Genomic DNA, 19,038 nt, shown 5'->3' with positions numbered 1-19,038 from the left:
TACTTCCTTCTGCACATCTTCTTCAGCCATAACTGCATTTTCTGAATCTTGAGATTTTTCAGGCTCTTTGTCTTGCTGAAGTTGGGGGCTTGCGACCTTTCCAGACCTTAAGGTGATGGCGTTCACATGTTCTTCAACTTCCCTCTTTCCTGGATTGGCTTCTGTATCACTAGGAAGCATTCCTGGTGGCCGATTCAATAAGGCATTAGCAATTTGCCCTATTTGGTTCTCCAGAGTCTTGATAGAAACAGCTTGGCTTTGGCATATAAGAGCCTGGTTTTTGCACATAAGCCTCAACTCCTCTAATTCAGATTTTTCATTCGAAGATAGACCTGCATCATGAGTTTGTTGTTGAAGTTGGAGTTGTTGCTGAAAACCAAGAGAGTTGAACAGCTTATTTCCAAACGGCTGGAACGGCTGTTGCATCACATTCTGATTGTTGCTCCAGCTGAAGTTAGGATGATTCCAGTTGTCAGGATGATAAGTGTCTGGAACTGGTTGCTGCGATCTCTGAAAGTTGCTCACAAACTGAGCTGAGTCGCTAGATATAGCGCATTGCTCTGTCGCATGCGGACCTGCACACAGCTCACAAACACTTATTATCTGCTTAACACCATAGTTAGCCAGAGAATCGATCTTCATAGACAACGCCTTTAGTTGAGCAGTGATAGCCGTAGCTGTATCCACTTCAAGAACTCCTGCTACCTTGCCCTGTGGATATCTCTGGGTTGGATACTGATATTCATTAGCAGCCATCAGTTCAATTAGATCATAAGCTTCCTTATAGCTCTTTGCCCATAATGCTCCGCCTGATGCTGCATCGAGCATGGGTCTGGACTGTGCTCCCAACCCATTGTAAAAACAAGTGATGATCATCCAATCAGGAATTCCATGATGAGGACACTTCCTAAGCATCTCCTTGTAGCACTCCCAAGCTTCACTTAGCGATTCTCCCGTTTGCTGCGCAAATTGAGTAATAGCATTCCTGAGTGCAGCTGTCTTCGCCATAGGGAAGAATTTAGTAAGAAACTTCTGAGCAAGATCTTCCCAAGTAGTAATCGAACCAGCTGGTAGAGAGTGTAACCAGCTCTTAGCCTTGTCCTTCAGAGAGAATGGGAACAGTCTCAGCTTCACAGCATCTTCAGAAACACCGTTGAACTTGTAGGTGTCGCATATTTCAATGAAATCCGTAATGTGTGTATTGGGATCTTCCGTTGGAGAACCCCCAAACTGGACTGAAGTCTGTACCCATTGAATTATGTCAGGCTTGATCTCAAAGGTATTAGTTGTGATAGCTGGCCGGACAATGCTAGATTGAATGTCATTGATCTTGGGTTGAGAAAAATCCATCAAGGCTTTCGTTCGTGCTGCTGGATCTCCCATCGTAATGAGTACCTGAAACACAAACAAATAAACCGTGAAAGTAAAAGAATCCGAGTCAGTGAACTTTAACGACCACTGATGACAAGCACATAAACTAAAAATTAACACCGAGTCCCCGGCAGCGGCGCCAAAAACTTGTTAGGGCGAAAACACGCGCTAATATTCACGCAAGTATACGCGTTCGCAAGTAGTATAAGATATAAATCAGATTCGTTCCCACAGAGACTGGTTTAGGTTAAGTTCAATTTATGCACCTATGCAACAATGTATGGTTATCGCTCAAGGCTAAGACAAATAACAAATTGGGTTTTTATTAAACTAAGAGATTATATTAAATAACATTAACTAAGAGAATTGAAGTTGAATTACTATATATGACAAACATGGGATTCTAACTTCATTAAATACTTCATTCAATAGCCTTATTATTTTTAACCTTAGCATATGATGGTGATGACACTAATCAGATAACACGAAACTGATAAACGCCAACTTTCGTTGCACGAGTACCATTCTACCAGACATCCACAAAAGAGATAGAAGCTGAATAGGCACCAATTATATTGAGACCCTATATGTCTATAGAATTTGACAACATAACGGTTTAAGCACAAGTTATCTATCTTGATTACATAGGGCAAGTAAAACGGTTAGAGTTACTTACGAATCATGTATAACAAATACATGAACCTATGCTAGCATGGCAAGTTCTAAACCTCTATATTCACTGTCGCTTCAATAGAGATTAACACGCTATCTTATATGTTAGCTACGCACATAAGACGAATAAGCACAACCAATACTAGGATATCAATCAATCACCACACACCAAGATATCGAAACAATTAATTATTGAAATTCATAAGTAAATCCGCTAGAACCCCATGACAACGATTAGCCCATAATCGAACTCATCGTCACCATGGGTTCCAATGAAAGCATGGTATAAACAAGATCTTAATAAACTAAATAATAATCAAAGTACGAATAAACGAGATCTAGGTTCAACAAGAATGAAAACGAGCATCCAAAGTTACAACTAATTCAAAGAATCACAAGTTGAAAACAAGATCTTCTTTTTCGGAGTTGTTCTGTGCTTCTAGGCCTTCTTCTTGGTATCCCCTTCGCTTCTTGCGTAAAACACAATCTTCTTCTTCTTAATTTCTTTTTTTCTGTGAAAACGTCTCAAATTTACTTATATAATAGTCCCATAAAACTCAGATTACATAGAAGTTGAAAGCCAAACAGAAGTAGAAGTCTAAAATAATTCAGCAAAATTCCCGACCCTGCGCGGCCGCTCAGCATAGCTGCGCGGGCGCGCAGACCTCTACTGGAAAAAATCCAAGTTTGCTCCGTTTCTTCGCCGTAATCTGCCCGTTCCTTTCCTCTCGCAATGGTGAACACATGCCAAGGCTTATTCTTGATGATTCCTCCCCCGAAATGCAACTAATACCCTGAAATGCATGAACACTAGAAAAACGCATCAAATACACAAAATACTTGATTTCAAGACACCAATTTAAGCCATTTTAAGACGTTCTAAGTGGTATAAAATGCCACTTATCACAGGTCGACATTGACTAGATCTAATATATAAAAATGTGAAATATATATAAATTTTATAAATAATATATATAAGAGAGATTGAGAGAGAGAGCTAGATAATAATGAAAGAGATCATCTTGAAATTATCTATCATAAACAAAGTACAAGCAAGCCTTATATAGACTAGTAGAATGGATGTTACAAGGAAAATGGAGAGCCAAAGGTTGCTAGTAATTAAGATATGAAAGGCTAAGAGTCATCTATTTAATACATAACACTCCCCCTTAGATGACTCATAAGAACACCATGCCTCGTTAAAATCTTACTAGGAAAAACCCTGTGGGAAAAACCCTAGTGAAGGAAAAAGAGTACATGGTTTGCATGTGTAATAATGAGCGTATTATATCTTCCCCTCATTTTGACATAACTATGAATATCAATATAGATCTCGAAGTTTGCACATCTCGATCATGTGTACTAATTTCTTGAATGAAGTGGTTGGAAACGCCTTTGTGAAGAAATCTGCTGGATTCCTTTAATCATTATTCCTTTCATGTGATGCTGCCTCGTTAAAGATTGTATGCAACAATTAAATTCATACCAAAAGAAAATCTTCACTATAATTTATTCAATTTTTGATTCCCTATCACTTTCCGCCTGCAAAATTAGTTTAGAATTTTATAGAATAGGTTAGTGGAGATTAAATAAAATTATCATTTATCCAAGAGTAATTCTGCTTAAATACACCAAGAAACACTTTATCACATAATATAGCATGGAGTATTTTTATTATGAGGTGCAACTCAATTCAATGTCAACTAGAAACACATTCTAGTTTCCATCTGCTTTGGCCAGAGACTTTAAGAGTTATCCTTATAATTCGGTATACATTTATAACATGTATTTTGTGAAATAATTTTATGTCGGACTGTTAGTCCAAATCCCCTTTTTTATTTGAGGAGAGTACGTTCTCGAGAATTTGTCGGACTACTTCTGGCAGCTAATATCCTTCCGGGATAATCATTGTCAAGTGGGTTATATATAGAACTTAAATAAAATCACTCAAATATGGTGAGATTATTTAACAATTAAATAATCATATCCACCACAAGATACTATTTCTCTCCATAACCTATACAAGTTCATCTACGATTATTAGAGCTTTACATTCATAAATTTTTGAAATTTCATTTTGTTTCACACAAATAACCATCTATATTCCACTGACTTGGCACCTTTAGGTGTGTGAACTGCAGTTTCAAAAAGAAAATTTCTCTATTTTAAGAGAAAAATGATTCGCAGTGCACACTATTTGCACAACTTCAGGTGTGGAAGGACTACCAGTCCAAATAAATTTTCTTTATAATTGCCTCAATTATATCCTTTATTCTTTGGCCAATTTCAATATATTTTCTAACAGATTATGCTTCATGATCCTCATTATTATAAATAACCTCAAGTTCTATAAATATTATCGATGTCAATTCGATTAATGGTTCCATTTTATTCTGGACAAGACATAATATATTGAGATCTCAATATTTTTCATTACTTTTATTCTCTCTAATTTGTCATGTCTATAATCTCTTCCTAAGATCCAAATTTTATTGATTTCTCAATCTAGCCATCATCAATTATTGCTCCTTTTCACTTTTTTTCTTATATAAGATTTGGAACCAACTTGCCTATCAGGCTTCAGGCGTTCTTTAGACATAGTAGTATCTTGAGGTTGTCATTCTAATAATATTATTGGAGCATATGTAGTCGGTGTATGTGACACAGTCACTATTTCTGGTCATCAAATATATAAATGAATCATCTTATGAACTTTTGGTTCATATTAATATCCCTTTTTTAGGATCAAGATGAGGCAACAATAATTTATTCTTATAAAAGTATTCACCAACTATTTATTTTCTCCCTCTGATTTCAATCAAGTCATAAAGAAATACATTGATGATTCCAATATATATCCAATGGTGGAATCGATCTTACTATCGTAGTGGAAAATCTATGATGACCAAATAATTTGTTTATGACGGGGACGAAATATGAAAACTTGTTTATATGATGCGAATCAATACAAAATACTCAACAATTTTTAATTATGTCTTACAAGCAAATAACATATTTATCACTGAGAAGAATCTACAGGTTCTTCAACAAAAGTTCATATAAATTTCAGTTAGTGTTCGCATCTTTATTAAATTGATGGCTTGGCTGGTAATGTCCAGCTATAAAGTTATCAGTAAACTTCTGGTTTACTTCAAAATCAATTTCAATAATTTTATAAATAAATATATTCTTCAATTATATGGACAACTTCTGGTTGTTATTAGATGCAACTTCTGGTTACAATCATATACAGTCAATCTATTAAAAACAACGTTAAATAGGTGTTGTCGATAATACCAACATCATTTAACTTAAGTGGGATAAAAAAATCACTTTTACAAATGCTAAGATTAAATCACAGAGGCACATAGTGATTTTATCATTTACCAAAATATCATATAAAGATTTCGAAATATCACTTATTTGAAGCATGCATAATATGTAATACACTCTAATATGTGTGCAAGACAACTTAATACACGTGATATAGTGTGTGCACATAGGCCTTCTCTTTCAAATCATAATATATAAAGTTTTGACTATTTCAAAAATTTTATAGCAAATATAAATATTATATATCAAACATAAACCAACCACTTAAGTGTTCAAACATAAATATTTTAATATTCAAATAAATAAAGCAAGGTAATCACCAACTTCCATACGTGTAAGGTTCGAAGGATTAACTTGGCCTTCACCTCCAAGGTGGGCTTCAAGATGGGAAATTCCCAAAGGATCAACTTCTTCAGTGAAATTAGTTTTAACATTTTTCAAAGAGGCCTGATAAAGATCGACCAGATGCTTGGAGGTACGACATGTACGACTCCAATGAACTTTCATTCCACAGCGGTGACAAGCACTTTCACCCCTTTTATTCGTCATATTTACTTTAGGCTTTTCCTCATTTTTTGTCCACTTCTGGTGGTGAGATTTTCTTTTAAAATTTGAGATTTTTTTAATTATTATAACCTCGACCATGTAAGAAACCACAACCACGAGCATATCCACGAGTACGCCCAAACTCACGCCCACGCCCTCGTCCAAATTGCTTACTTGGCCCAAGATCATTACTGGTCACAACATTCACTTCAGAGAATGGTGTTGAACCAGTTGGACGGGCTTGATGATTTTTCATCAATAGTTCATTATTTTGCTCAGCAAGAAGCAAGACTGATGTAAGCTCATAATATTTCTGAAACTTTCTTTCACGATACTGCTGCTGCAGGAGCATATTATTGGCGTGAAATGTGGAGTAAGTTTTCTCCAACATATCTTTATCAGTTATATTTTCACCACGTAATTTCAGCTGAGAAGTAATCTTAAACATTACAGAGTTATACTCGCTTACACTTTTAAAATCTTGCAAGCCCAAGTGTAACCAATCATAGCGAGCCTTAGCACTGAGATGGATTTCCGCATCTAAAATTCATGTCAAGTAATTTTTTTCGGTGACATCAAGTGCGTTGAACTCAAGTTTTATAAGATTCGACATTTCTTATATTACTATAATAAACATAATATAATTAATCAATTATAATATGCACATTCGGTCAATATTTAAAATACGAAAAAAATACATGTGCATTAATATTTAAGAATGCATGACAATATAACATGTTGATGGTACATTGAATTCAATCTACTGGTACATTGAATGCAATCTACTGTATATGTAGCGTCTATCACGTTGCACCCATTTTCACCTTTATAATTTATCTCACCCCACTCCAAAAAAATATAGTTTCCTAGTATATTAAAGCAAGGAAGGTGTGAACTATTAAAGCAAATAAGGATGAAACATATAGATCAAATATCTCAAATCAAATATCGTACAAAATGGATAATTATGATAATATCAAATCTGATCATTTTCAAAGAATACCAATTTACTCTATGAAAATGATTTTATCTGAAAAACTATAAAACACGAAAAATGTAGAAAATTCCGGGACCTTTCCAGAATAGTAAGGCTCGTTGAAAACGAACAAGTAACGAATTCAGAAAATAAATATTTGTGGACCGTAAAATCAGAACCAACTCCTGATTATGATAGTATTTTGATATTTAAGACATCGAAATCACACTATATGGTAATGGAATGTAAAGACAAAAGGTAGATATCGAAAAGAGATTTACAGAATGGTATGTCTCTTGATATTTAAACAAATATTTAATTTGCTATGAATTTTAGAAGTTACTGCAAATCACCATGAATCATACAATCAGATTACACAAAATACAGATTTTGACATACTTATAAGCATATTTTGGAAAAACGCAAAGAAGAAAGATTGTAGATAATCAAAAATCCTTTACAACAAGTATAAGATCAATAAATTCCTATGGATAATGAATCAGATACTAAATATACAAGAATCAGACACATAATAAACACATAAAGATCATCTTATTGCAAGCGAAACAAAGTAAACTAAAAATAGTGTACTTACCTCATGGACAAACTGAAATAATAAAATTTTCGTAGAATCCTTCTTCTTTTTGGATTTCCAACACCTATTTACATTATCGTGCTAATAACGTGTTATAAATAATATATAAGAGAGATTGAGAGAGAGCTAGATAATAATGAAACAGATCATCTTGTAATTTTTTATCATAAATAAAGTAAAAGCAAGGCTTATATACGCTAGTAGAATGGATGTTACAAGGAGAATGGAGAGCCAAAGGTCGCTAGTAATTAAGATAACCATACGAAAGGTCTATTTAATACGTAACAAATAAAAATATATAAGTAACATAAAAATTAAAATTTTAAAAAACTCGATTAGGAAGTTTCAAAAAAAAGGTGGTGCTAAATGCAGTAAAAATTTGCTCCGCGCAGTAATCAATAATTACTACTATGTCCCTCACCTATAACCATGTCAGCATTAAATAGCAAACTTGTAATCTTGCAAGCATTAAATAGCCAGTAGGACACATGTTTTTCTTTTTTTAAGATTTATTACAAATCTTGTAATCTTTTATTAACCAAAACTAATCAAATTGCACTACTTTTTTAACTGAAATTTCTTGCCTATTATTTTTGATAAAATATTAATTTAATGTAATACAATTATTTAAAAAAATATGGAAATACTATTATTATATTAAAAAATATTTATACTTAATTCAAATAATAATAATTATTGTAAAATAAAAAGTGAACATATAAAAATAAGGTCACAAAATTTAGTAAATTATGTTTGTAATCGGAATAAAATAATAGAAAAAATTGCTTTTAAAAGTAAAAATATATTTTTAAAAAAGAGGAAGGAGGTAAAAAAGATTGAACTACATTGGGTAGATAAAAATAAAACATTTTTTTTATATAAATTTTGATTTTTGCACGTATTTTAATATTTTTTGATTGAATAATTAAAAATATTATTTGTATTTTTTTAAAATAAAATAGACAATATGTACTCCCTCCATCTCTCCCAATTGTTATCGTTTTTGAAAAAGTATTCGGCACGGGTTTTAATATGAAGAAAAAACATAGTTCTTTAACTTTTTTTAAAAATTTTATTTTTCTGAATAAAAGTTTAAACATTCTATTTTTATTCAGAAAAATAAAAATTTTTAAAAAATTTATAGAAATATACTTTCTATTCGTCTTAAGATACGTGCCGAACACTCTACCAGAAACGATAACAATTGGGAGGGATGGAGGGATTATATATTTTAATTTATAAAATATTATTTAAAAATTATATTTTTAACTAATCACTCAAAACATATTAAAATATTAATATATGTACAAAAGTAAAAATATCTGATAATATCAAAGAAGTACTTACAAATACGGAGGACGTGGCCCGCAAGAGTTGACTCAGTTGGTTAAAGAGGGGATAATTATCTTCTTGGTCACAGGTTCGAATTACACGGGAGGAGAATTTATGATTATGCCTCCTGAGTCAGAGCCTGTCGCTTAAATGCGGTTTATCTTGGTTCACGTGGTTTGCAGGCTATTACGTGAGTCTGTAAGGTTTACCCAGTGCGCAACCGAAGGATAGCGGCTGCAGGTTACCTACCATAAAAAAAAATACGGAGGACGTGTATATGAAATTGGGAATTGATAAGTTATTCATGACCATTTAATGTATTACTGATTTTTGTCAATTTTGCACAGAAAAAAATGAGGGACATAATAGTAATTACCGATTACTGGTCGGAGAAATTTTTTAGTGCATTTAACAATTATGAAAAAAGAAGCTCGATGAGGGGTACAGACATTTCAGTTTAACTTGAAATACTCTCAGAAACAAACTTGATATTGCTCTAGGGTTAATCCGTCAATCCTCTCTCCTTCTTTAAAGGTATGTTTCCACTCCAAATACTACACTTGATGCATATCTATACATACAATCTCTGTATATATCTATCTACTGCTTTTCTAATTAACCATCTAATCAATCTTTGCTTAAATCATTTCAATTAACTTTCTATTTTGACTTACTTTTAATGCATTTTAATCTGTCTACATATAAATTCTAGGTACTGAACTGTTTAATCGTGATACTAGTTAGGTTATATCGATATGAGTGTGGTAGGATTCGATATCGGAAATGAGAATTGTGTAATTGGTTATGCTAAGCAACGCGGAATCGATGTTTTACTTAATGAGGAATCGAATAGGGAAACTCCGGCTGTTGTATCGTTCGGTGAGAAGCAAAGGTTCTTAGGGTTAGCGGGAGCTGCTTCTGCGACGATGAACCCTAAATCAACTATTTCGCAGGTTAAGAGGCTGGTTGGGATTAGGTTTAAAGAGGTTGAGGAGGAATTAGGGTTGTTGCCGTTTGAGACGAGTGAGGGGGGCGATGGTGGGGTTTTGATTCATGTGAGGTATATGAGTGAGAGACGGAGTTTTACGCCTGTTCAGATTGTGGGGATGTTGTTTGCGCATTTGAAGCAGATGGCAGAGAAGAGTCTTGAGATGTGTGTGGAGGATTGTGTTATTGGGATTCCGTCATATTTTACAGAGTTTCAGAGACGGGTGTATTTGGATGCGGCGGAGATTGCGGGATTACGTCCGTTGAGGTTGATGCATGACTGTACTGCTACTGCTTTGGGGTATGGTATTTACAGGACGGAGTACCCTAGCAATGGACCTAGTAATGTTGTGTTTGTTGATATTGGTCATTGTGATACACAGGTTACTGTTGCAGCGTTTGAATCTGGATATATGAAGATATTGTCTCACTCGTTTGATAGAAATTTGGGAGGGAGAAATTTTGATGAGGTTTTATTTAAACATTTTGCTTCGAGGTTTAAAGAAGATTATAATATAGATGTTTATTCAAATACCAGGGCCTCTGTACGGCTGAGGGTGGCATGTGAGAAACTAAAGAAGGTCCTGAGTGCCAATCCAGAAGCACCACTTAATATCGAATGCCTGATGGATGAGAAAGATGTCAAGGGGTTTATAAAGAGAGAGGATTTTGAGAAGCTCTCTTTGGACTTGTTTGAAAGGATTAGCATTCCATGTCGAAAGGCTTTGGCCGACTCTGGTCTTTCCGTGGATAAAATTCACTCTGTGGAGCTTGTTGGGTCTGGATCTAGGATACCAGCTGTTAAGAATATTTTAGCTACTATGTTCGGGACAGAACCTAGGCGGAGTCTGAATGCAAGTGAGTGTGTCGCTCGTGGCTGTGCCCTTCAATGCGCAATGCTTAGTCCAGTATTCCGTGTTAAAGAGTATGAGGTTCGTTTCCTGTTAAATCTATCAAGTTTGAAAATTTTCTTTTGCATATGCTTATGTGCATGCTGTTTATCGTTTTTCTTGCAACAATTAAAAGGAATAATAAAGTTTTTGACATTTTCCGGTTCTTACCTGCCAACCTTCATGCTTGATGTGTATACTGAGGCTTTAAATGATTTTTTTTACAAGAAAATTCTGTAATGGTGATCGATGTTTTTCTTAGAGTATACAATAAGACCCAGTCTTCACTTTTTGTTTTTATATACATTTATAGGGACCGGTGTTTTCTCAGCTACAAAATAGTTATGTTTGATTTGCTATCGGCCTTATTTAACCGGTGCTCAGTTTGGGCTTGTCTAATATTTTTTAGTGGAGTAATCGGGTTATAGTCTCAAATCTTAGTATTTTAATTCATATTACACATTGGTTTAAGTTGCAAAATAACAAGTTAAAATTTGAATTGTATATTTGATTTAATAAAACAATAAAACAAGTAATTCGAAGATAACCGTACAATCTATTGTGGAACTTGTCAGGAATTGGTGGTTCCTGAACTAGTTTTGTACCTGTTTCTAGTATTTTCTTATATAAGAGAGATAACAGCTAGATATAGCAAAGAAACAGAAGATTAGAGGCAGAAATAGAGAGATGGAGTCAGAAATTGTAAAGAGAGTGATAGAATCAGATAGAAACTTGAAGAAGAAGATAAATATCTAGAGAGAGAAACCCTAGAGAGAGAAGAGAGAGAGACTTGTGGAACAAGTTCCATTTTCATATATTCGTAATGCATACTGAAAATCAAACAAGTCTTGCTATATATAGGCTACCAACTAACTAAATTAGTAAATGACACATAGACCCTTACTATTCCTATTACCCCCAATACTACTATAGACTACTACTAAGCTGATTCCTAACAGAACTACAGGGTAGAACTGATGATTCTGTATCTATTTGCAATTCTGATTCTAAAACCAATTCATTGCAATAATCAAAACAAACACCTGTAGTGTTTCCTGAACTTTACAGCAGAGATGCTGTTGTCGAAGTGTTTTCTCCAGATAAAAAGTTGGTTAATGTACCAGGATACTAGTATATTTTCCTCAACTTGCATGTTTTTAATATGCTGAAGTCATAGTTCCGGCTCATCTGCTCCTGCATTTCAGACATTGTTATTGGATAAATTTTGGCTTACGTTATGGCAGTTTTTTTATATCCTTTTTTTAATCCACTTGGCTCATCTTATGCTGAAGTTTTGGTCTTCATACAAACCTAAATATGTCTAATTGGTGAAATGTATATCAAGCCTACCCTTTAATTCCTATGTTCTTTATTGAAAGAGATTCTGATAATATAAATATGCCTTTAGTATATCTAAGTGGCTCAAAAAGATGCATCTTATGCATGAAGTGTGGAATTGAACATTCTACACATTTTTATTTTCTGCACGAAGATAACAATTGATTCATTGCATGCTTCATTACATGATTGTGGGTACTAATCTAAAGTCTTACTTCTGTAGCTGTATTAAATGACATGCAATTGTCATTAATAGACCTGGAAATTAATAGCGCTTGTCATGAGAAATTTGCCAAGTACATATCATCAAGAACTATTCTCTCCCCTTAAAAAAACAAATCTCGAGTCATCTGACAAAATTTCTAATTATTATAACAAAAATCATTTTTTCACCTTGAGATATGTAGAGATCCATCTGATAATGAGTCGATCTTGACTAAGAAATTTCTTTGTCTGAGTTCTATACTTCTATGTATAAATGTCATGCTCTTGTATATTCTTTAAAGTGTCAAATTTTATTTTCATGTTATATACAGGTGCAGGATATATCTCCATTCTCTATAGGACTTTCATCAGATGAAGGTCCAATCAATACAGTATCAAATAGTACGCTGTTCCCAAAAGGCCATCTACTTCCAAGTGTAAAGATAATTACACTGCATAGAAGTAATACATTCAATCTGGAAACCTTTTACACTGATCAACATGAATTACCTTCTGGTATATCACCCAAAATCAGAAATTTTATCGTAAGTATGCCATTATTCTGTCTATTTTTTTATTTCAAACATGATAGAAATATGCCTGAAGAATTGCAATGAATTGGTGGCTTAAAAGTTCGGGTTTTTTTTCCTCTTCAATTTAGTATATCAAACACTACTGTTGTTTTTTTTTGGCAAGTGGCAACAAATTTAGAGTAGTCCCTTGACTTGAGAGATTAGCTGATTTTATTTCGCATGAACTCTCAATTTTCTCTAATTGTGATTAACACTTGAATAGAGGGATGCAGGCTATGACAGAAAGCTTAAAAAATGACATTCCTATATCCATAAAGAACATTATGTATTTATTCTGAGTTCTGGACTATCAATACTAATAGAATAACAATAGAATAACTATATTAAAAGAGGAAGCTCTATATGCATATGCTTGTTAAATTTAATTAAAACTGAAAAATAAATTCATTTTCTGTATTGTGATATGAAAACTAATGTAATTAACCTACTATTCTATAAAATTAGATACTATAGCTGATAATTGTAAACAAAAGTTTTGGTATTAATCGGTTATAGCAATTTAAATCTAGTGTTTCTAATTTCTGGCAGTCTTTAATTTGACTAGTGTGATTTTAGGAATTTTAGTTTTGCGGACATTTTCAGGAAACTTGGAAATCGTTGTTGATGTTTTGTTCATATGAATTTTTGTGCATTGTTCAAGAATGAAGCGAGTAATATCTTGTTAGTCTTTTTTTAATTAATATTAATGTTAGTAATATTAATGTTAGTAATATTAATTTCAACATTCATTTTTATGTAGTTGTTGTTATCTTCATATTGATGTCAGGACTAAGCAGAAAGTAACCGGTCTCATTTCTAAAACTGATTAAATGTACCCTGATGAGTTGTAACAAACTTGAGTGTAAAAGCCAAATCTTGGTTTGGTGACTAGATGTATGGTGGCAATATTTAAGGAGGACTAGTAACTTAACTGTAACGTAACTAAAGGGGATCATTGTTTCGCTCAGAAGATCGTCTATTATCTGTTTTTAAAACTACAAGTTTTATCGGTCTGCACGAAGCCTATACCTCTGGACTTTGTTTTTGAATACTATTACCATGGCAGTTGTCATTTATCAAGGATCCTATTTGTACCTTAGCCAAAACACTTGCAACTTTATAATTTATTTTTAAAATCACAATATAGTATAGATTCTATGCATGCATTGAATAAAGATAATCTCATCCAAGGCAATTACATTTTCTACCTAATATCTCAGTTAAATTATCATATTATGTGATCCATCGAAAACAAAAAACCAAATGAGACAAAACAAACAAGTGCCTCAAACCTTCCATATATAGGATGGATATTTTAAACTAGCTTTTTTTTTTTTTAATTCATGTTTTTTATTTTCTGTTTTTCAAGCTGAAAATTTATTATTTAATTTTGTAGATTGGTCCACTCGAAGTGATTGATGCAAAAAAATTTAAGATTAAAGTCAAAGTTCAGCTAAACCTCCACGGTATTGTTACTATTGAGTCAGCCTCTGTAAGTATAGATTGTTATGTTCTGTTTATGGGACACCTAAATATAATTTCTTTAAGTTTGTGGGTATTAATAAAAAACTTCTTGGCAAAATTTAATGTTCCATTCAGCTTATAGAGGAATGCAGGGACATTTCTGCTAAGAGTAAGGCTCATTCGACTTTGGGACACATCGAGGGTGATAATGATGTTTCATACGATGTGGAAACTGGTGCAAATGATTCTAGCAATGCAGAGTCCAACCTCTCAAGGAAGCACACTGTATGTTTCATTGGCAGTTCATTTTTTATGTGGTTGCTTTTGAGATTTTAGTTTGCAGATAGACTTTATATGATGTTTCTTATCCTCAGAAAAGAAACATGTTTATAGTTAATAAGACTCGAAACTTGTTGATGCTATACATTTTTAATGTGGCAAGTGCTTATTCCGGATTATATGGTAGCTCTGGGTCTATTGAACCACCATACTCCATTGATATTAAGGAGGGAATTGTCTTGACCATGTACTGGCATGTTTGGACGTCCAGGGGCATATAATGATTCTCTTGCTGAGGGATAGTTTGAGTAGTTTAAGCTAGATAATTTCTTGAACTTGAAATTAAAAAAGACAAATCAATCTTTCTGCAGGCTGATAATATAAGAAAGGAACAAACACGTAGACGGGATATACCAGTTAGCGAGAGTGTCCATTGTGGAATGACAAGGGATGAACTCTCAGAAGCTCAAGAAGAGGAACTCTTGTTGACCCAGCAAGACATAAAGATGGAGCAAACTCAGGAAAAGAAAAACTACCTTGAGTCTTACGTCTATGAGATGCGTACAAAGGTAATGCTCTAGTTAGTACTTTGTAATTCTCTGTTCAAAATATCACGTCCGGTATTGTTAATTATCTAGATTACCCTGTATGGAGCATTTGTTATTTTTTTGCAAGATGCTTTAAACACAAACCTCCTTATACTTGAAGAAGCTTAGCCTCATAATTGAGACCTGATTAAAACTTGTGCGCAAACGTGTACCTGTGCACAAGGAATAACTCCCGTCATGTGCTATTATGCTTATGTGGTGTTATAGATTCTAGTGCTTCACCCGTGTTTATTGGATTTAATGATATATCATGCAGCATATGTGCTTGTCAGGAAAATTTCAAATAATTTTATGTTGCGTAACATGTAGTGAATAGCTTGTAGTAAAAGGTGTATTGACCTTGTAATCTTTTTTTTTACTTGTTCAGAGCAAAAGAAATAGAGTGTTTCCTTACATAAAAAGTAAAGAATAAATAAAAATATCGTTACCTCATTAACCTTAACTTGGGTATTTGGTTAGAAGTCTTGTTATGTATGCATATGCAAGTTTCTGCTGCCTTTTTTACTTAATACTTCCATCCTGTGTTTGTCATCTTGTATGTCTATATCCTATTCTCCGACATATCTGGTTGGTTAATTATCAATCAGTTATTCGTCTTTTAAATTCTCTTCTTTCGAAAATGAGTTTAATAGATATTTATTTGTAGCTTTTTGATACACACGAGAGCTTTGCCACGGAATCTGAGAGGGAGGGGATCTCTGTAATATTACAACAGACAGAGGATTGGCTTTACGAGGATGGAGATGATGAATCTGAAATTGTCTATACCGAGAAACTAGCAGATTTAAAAAAGGTCTTTGTAAAGTTTTCGGTTTCATGTCTCCTCAGTTATAAATTCTCACTCAATAGTCTTTTATTTTGACAGCTAGTGGATCCAATTGAAAACCGATATAAAGATGAAGAGGCCCGAGTTCAAGAGACAAGGAGGTTACTAAATTGCATTGAAGACTACCAGAAGGTTGCAGATTCACTTTCCTCTAATCAAAGAGAAGCGGTATGGCTGAACCTGTTTATTTTTACCCGTGAAAAGTAGGTCACTTTTTTTGCATGCTTAATCTGATGAATTGAGGGTTAAAGACACTTTGAGACTCTTCTTTATTTGCAAAACACTTTGCAAACACTTATAAGTCTGCACAATGACTCGGAATATATATGGAGCCCATTGCACTATCAATCAAGAAACAAATGGAATTTTATATTACAAAATAAGTACTGTGTTAAATTTGCATAATATGCAGTCAAATAAGTAGTTTGTATACAGTAATATGTTTCACTATGGTACTTCTACTACCTCCATACTTAAAAGGAAGAACCTTTTTCGTAAAACTGTAAAAGAACTAAGAACTGCATTTATCTTTGTCGAGTTGTAAATTGCAACAACTTGCGACGTTTTGATTTGGATTAATCTAAATATAATATTGTAAGGCCTAAGCTGCATTTTTTTCTGGTTTCTGTCGAAGACTACAGAAGATAAAATACAGGATAATTAAATTGAATTCTGAAACGAATTATAAAGTGTGTCCACAACAATGACTAAGATGTTGGTTTGTGGCAGATTCTAAACCTATTTGAGTTTTGCTTTGTAGGTTGTGGCTGAATGTAACAAGGCAGAACAATGGTTGTTAGAAAGAAAACAACAGCAGGAGTTGATGCCTAAAAATGCGGATCCAGTTTTGTGGTCGAGTGAAATAAAGAAAAAAACAGATATTCTTGATGTGTATGTCTCTGTCTCTGTCTCTGTCTTTCTTCTCTCTTATAATAGCAAAGATGTGTATGTACCTCATGTTACTTATATTTTCAAACAATTGAATGTTAATACAGAAAGGAATTCCATGTCAAAATCTTTGTTGGAGGAATCCTGAGCTATCATTGTTGTGTCAGTTGTAATGTTAATAATTTGTGGTAGTGTTAATGTAGACAAGGATTGGAAATGGTCTTTCTGCATCTCCCTTCGGCTAATGTACTAAAATTTGTCTTTATGTACCAGTATCAATGACAAATTTGGGTGAAAGAGCAAAAATAGGTTTGCTCTGTGTGATAGTACTGAAGTAGTCAATATCTATAGATGATTTAGTGATACATGCTACCAAGTGATTCTGTTTATGAACAGTCTTTAGCAAGGGGAATGTTGCAGCAGGAACTTCTATTTTTGTCTTTCCTCGTGCTTTTGTTGTCCGATCCTTTTATCGATCTGATAGGAATTTCTTTGCTCTGTATGTCAGGATGTGCAAGCATATAATGAGCTCCAAGGCCTCAGCTACAACACCAGATGAAATAATGGAAAGAAGAAACAAAGAGGATGATGACATGTCAATAGATTGATGTTCATAAATTTAGACATGTAGCACAACACGATGGGAATATCCAAAATTAACAACTTGATCGACGAGCAACTGCTCAACGAGTACTTTGCAGTTATACCAATGATGAAAATGCTCTTTTGACCATCAAAGCTGATTGCACCCAAATTACGAGAGGACTAACTTGGTTAATATACCTTCAGTGAGTTGATATTATTATACTTAATACAGGTTTGCATATATAATTTTATCAATGATTAAACATTTTCATAACAGAGATTTCAGGTCTGATGAAATGATGACTGGATTATGGATCTCTGTGGAGATTTTTTTAGAGCTTATATGTGTTGGTACCTTTAATATGCTAACTTCAATTTTCAGTTGCTTTCATTTTTTTCATCTTTGTATTTGCATAATGGAGTTGAGAAGACATATTGACTATTGTCATATCAGTGCTTTCTAACATACTTGGAGAATATGTTCAGGACAACATGTGGGTAGTCAGGTTCCTTTTATTGTTGATGGGGAAGAACCGAACCCAAAGTGGTTTATTTATGTGGCTGTGTGCCCAATTTACATTCTCGCTTTACACATTAGCAGATGGCTTCTGAAAGCTGGATCAATGTCGTTTCCGAGCCAGCTGTGTGACTGAAGAGTGATCACCCTTATTTTTTTCAAAACTGTTCCAAGTTTTACATTTCAGCCGAGGAAACAATGCACGCGTCATTCTTATATACAGTCTTGGAACCCACAGTGATCTTTGGTAATCCTTCATACCCTCATCAGAGATTGAGTATTTCACAAATACTGGTCCAAGCTTTCCCAGCCTTCTCTACCTGCGATTTTACAATTGCAACAATCACACTAGATGAATACAATTACTGTTCAATTACTTTAGAATCTCAGAAACAACTTGCTGAAATTTAGAAACACTCTTTTAATTACTGTTCTATTAGTTTTCAAAGAATCTTAGAATAATATAGTGAAGAGGAAAAGAAAAATTAGAATGGTTGTGACTAATATTACAATATACTGAAATGTTAGTCCGTTCATTTCTGAGAGTGTAACTTGTTATTTTTCTTTACATTGATCAACTTATAGTAAGAGTGATATTTTTTTGGGGGGTACTCTTTCCTTTTTTTCCCCAGCTTCTGTCCTCTAGATTAATCCAGGAGAACAACATAATTAATTTTCCGGAAAGATGAGAGCAATAAAATGCAAGGCATGTTGAATGATTGGCATAGCAATTTTCTTAGACGGTAAAACCCGATTCTGTACTCAACCCAAAGCTTGGTTGCTGCAATGCGTGCATCTGTGTGAATGTTTCGGTTTGATAGAAAGTGAACCAATATATCTTTGGCTATATGCCTATATGTATCAAAGCATACAAGGCCAAGTGATCACCCAAGAGCAGATAAGTTTCTGGTGATGCATTTCAAACTGGCAGATAGAACCACTTTCCTCCTTTTTCCAGAGGCAGATATATTTGTCTTACATACAATATAACAACATATAACAATATTATCTTATCATGGTATTTCACCATGCTTATTACCATATTGCCTTTTTCA

General features: G+C 33.8%; 1 protein-coding gene and 1 non-coding gene across 4 annotated transcripts; both read left to right on the top strand.

The window, feature by feature from the left end:
* Nucleotides 1–886: 886 nt before the first annotated feature.
* On the top strand, nt 887–993 carry LOC141675703 (small nucleolar RNA R71). The gene has a single exon (XR_012556343.1). It is a non-coding gene; the product is annotated as a small nucleolar RNA R71 (small nucleolar RNA).
* An 8,241-nt stretch (nt 994–9,234) lies between these two features.
* Nucleotides 9,235–17,847, top strand: LOC141671580 (heat shock 70 kDa protein 16-like). 3 transcript variants are annotated; one of them, XR_012555180.1, is made up of 11 exons: nt 9,235–9,359; nt 9,538–10,744; nt 12,577–12,789; nt 14,213–14,308; nt 14,416–14,565; nt 14,931–15,128; nt 15,814–15,960; nt 16,033–16,161; nt 16,754–16,884; nt 17,390–17,669; nt 17,744–17,847. XR_012555180.1 is itself a non-coding variant. In XM_074477861.1 (10 exons), the coding sequence occupies exons 2-10, from the start codon at nt 9,581–9,583 to the stop codon at nt 17,487–17,489; spliced, it is 2,328 nt and encodes a 775-aa protein (XP_074333962.1). In that variant the 5' UTR covers nt 9,235–9,359; nt 9,538–9,580; the 3' UTR covers nt 17,490–17,847. The 3 variants fall into 3 exon arrangements, 2 of the variants coding, with proteins under 2 accessions (XP_074333962.1, XP_074333963.1); XM_074477861.1 differs by having other exon boundaries at nt 17,390–17,847; XM_074477862.1 differs by having other exon boundaries at nt 9,266–9,359; nt 9,566–10,744; nt 17,390–17,847.
* The last annotated feature ends 1,191 nt before the right edge of the window (nt 17,848–19,038 follow it).

This window comes from Apium graveolens, chromosome 7, assembly GCF_009905375.1.
Source record: "Apium graveolens cultivar Ventura chromosome 7, ASM990537v1, whole genome shotgun sequence".
NCBI lineage: Eukaryota > Viridiplantae > Streptophyta > Magnoliopsida > Apiales > Apiaceae > Apium > Apium graveolens.
The sequence above is the reverse complement of the archived record's forward strand: the minus strand, read 5'-3'. Positions and strand labels throughout refer to the sequence as shown.

Coding starts and splice junctions, on each gene's coding strand:
- LOC141671580 (XM_074477861.1), top strand. CDS start 9,581: ATGAGTGTGGTAGGATTCGATATCGGAAATGAGAATTGTGTAATTGGT. Junction 15,961..16,032: donor AACTAGCAGATTTAAAAAAG/GTCTTTGTAAAG, acceptor TTATTTTGACAG/CTAGTGGATCCAATTGAAAA. Junction 16,162..16,753: donor CCTCTAATCAAAGAGAAGCG/GTATGGCTGAAC, acceptor TTTGCTTTGTAG/GTTGTGGCTGAATGTAACAA.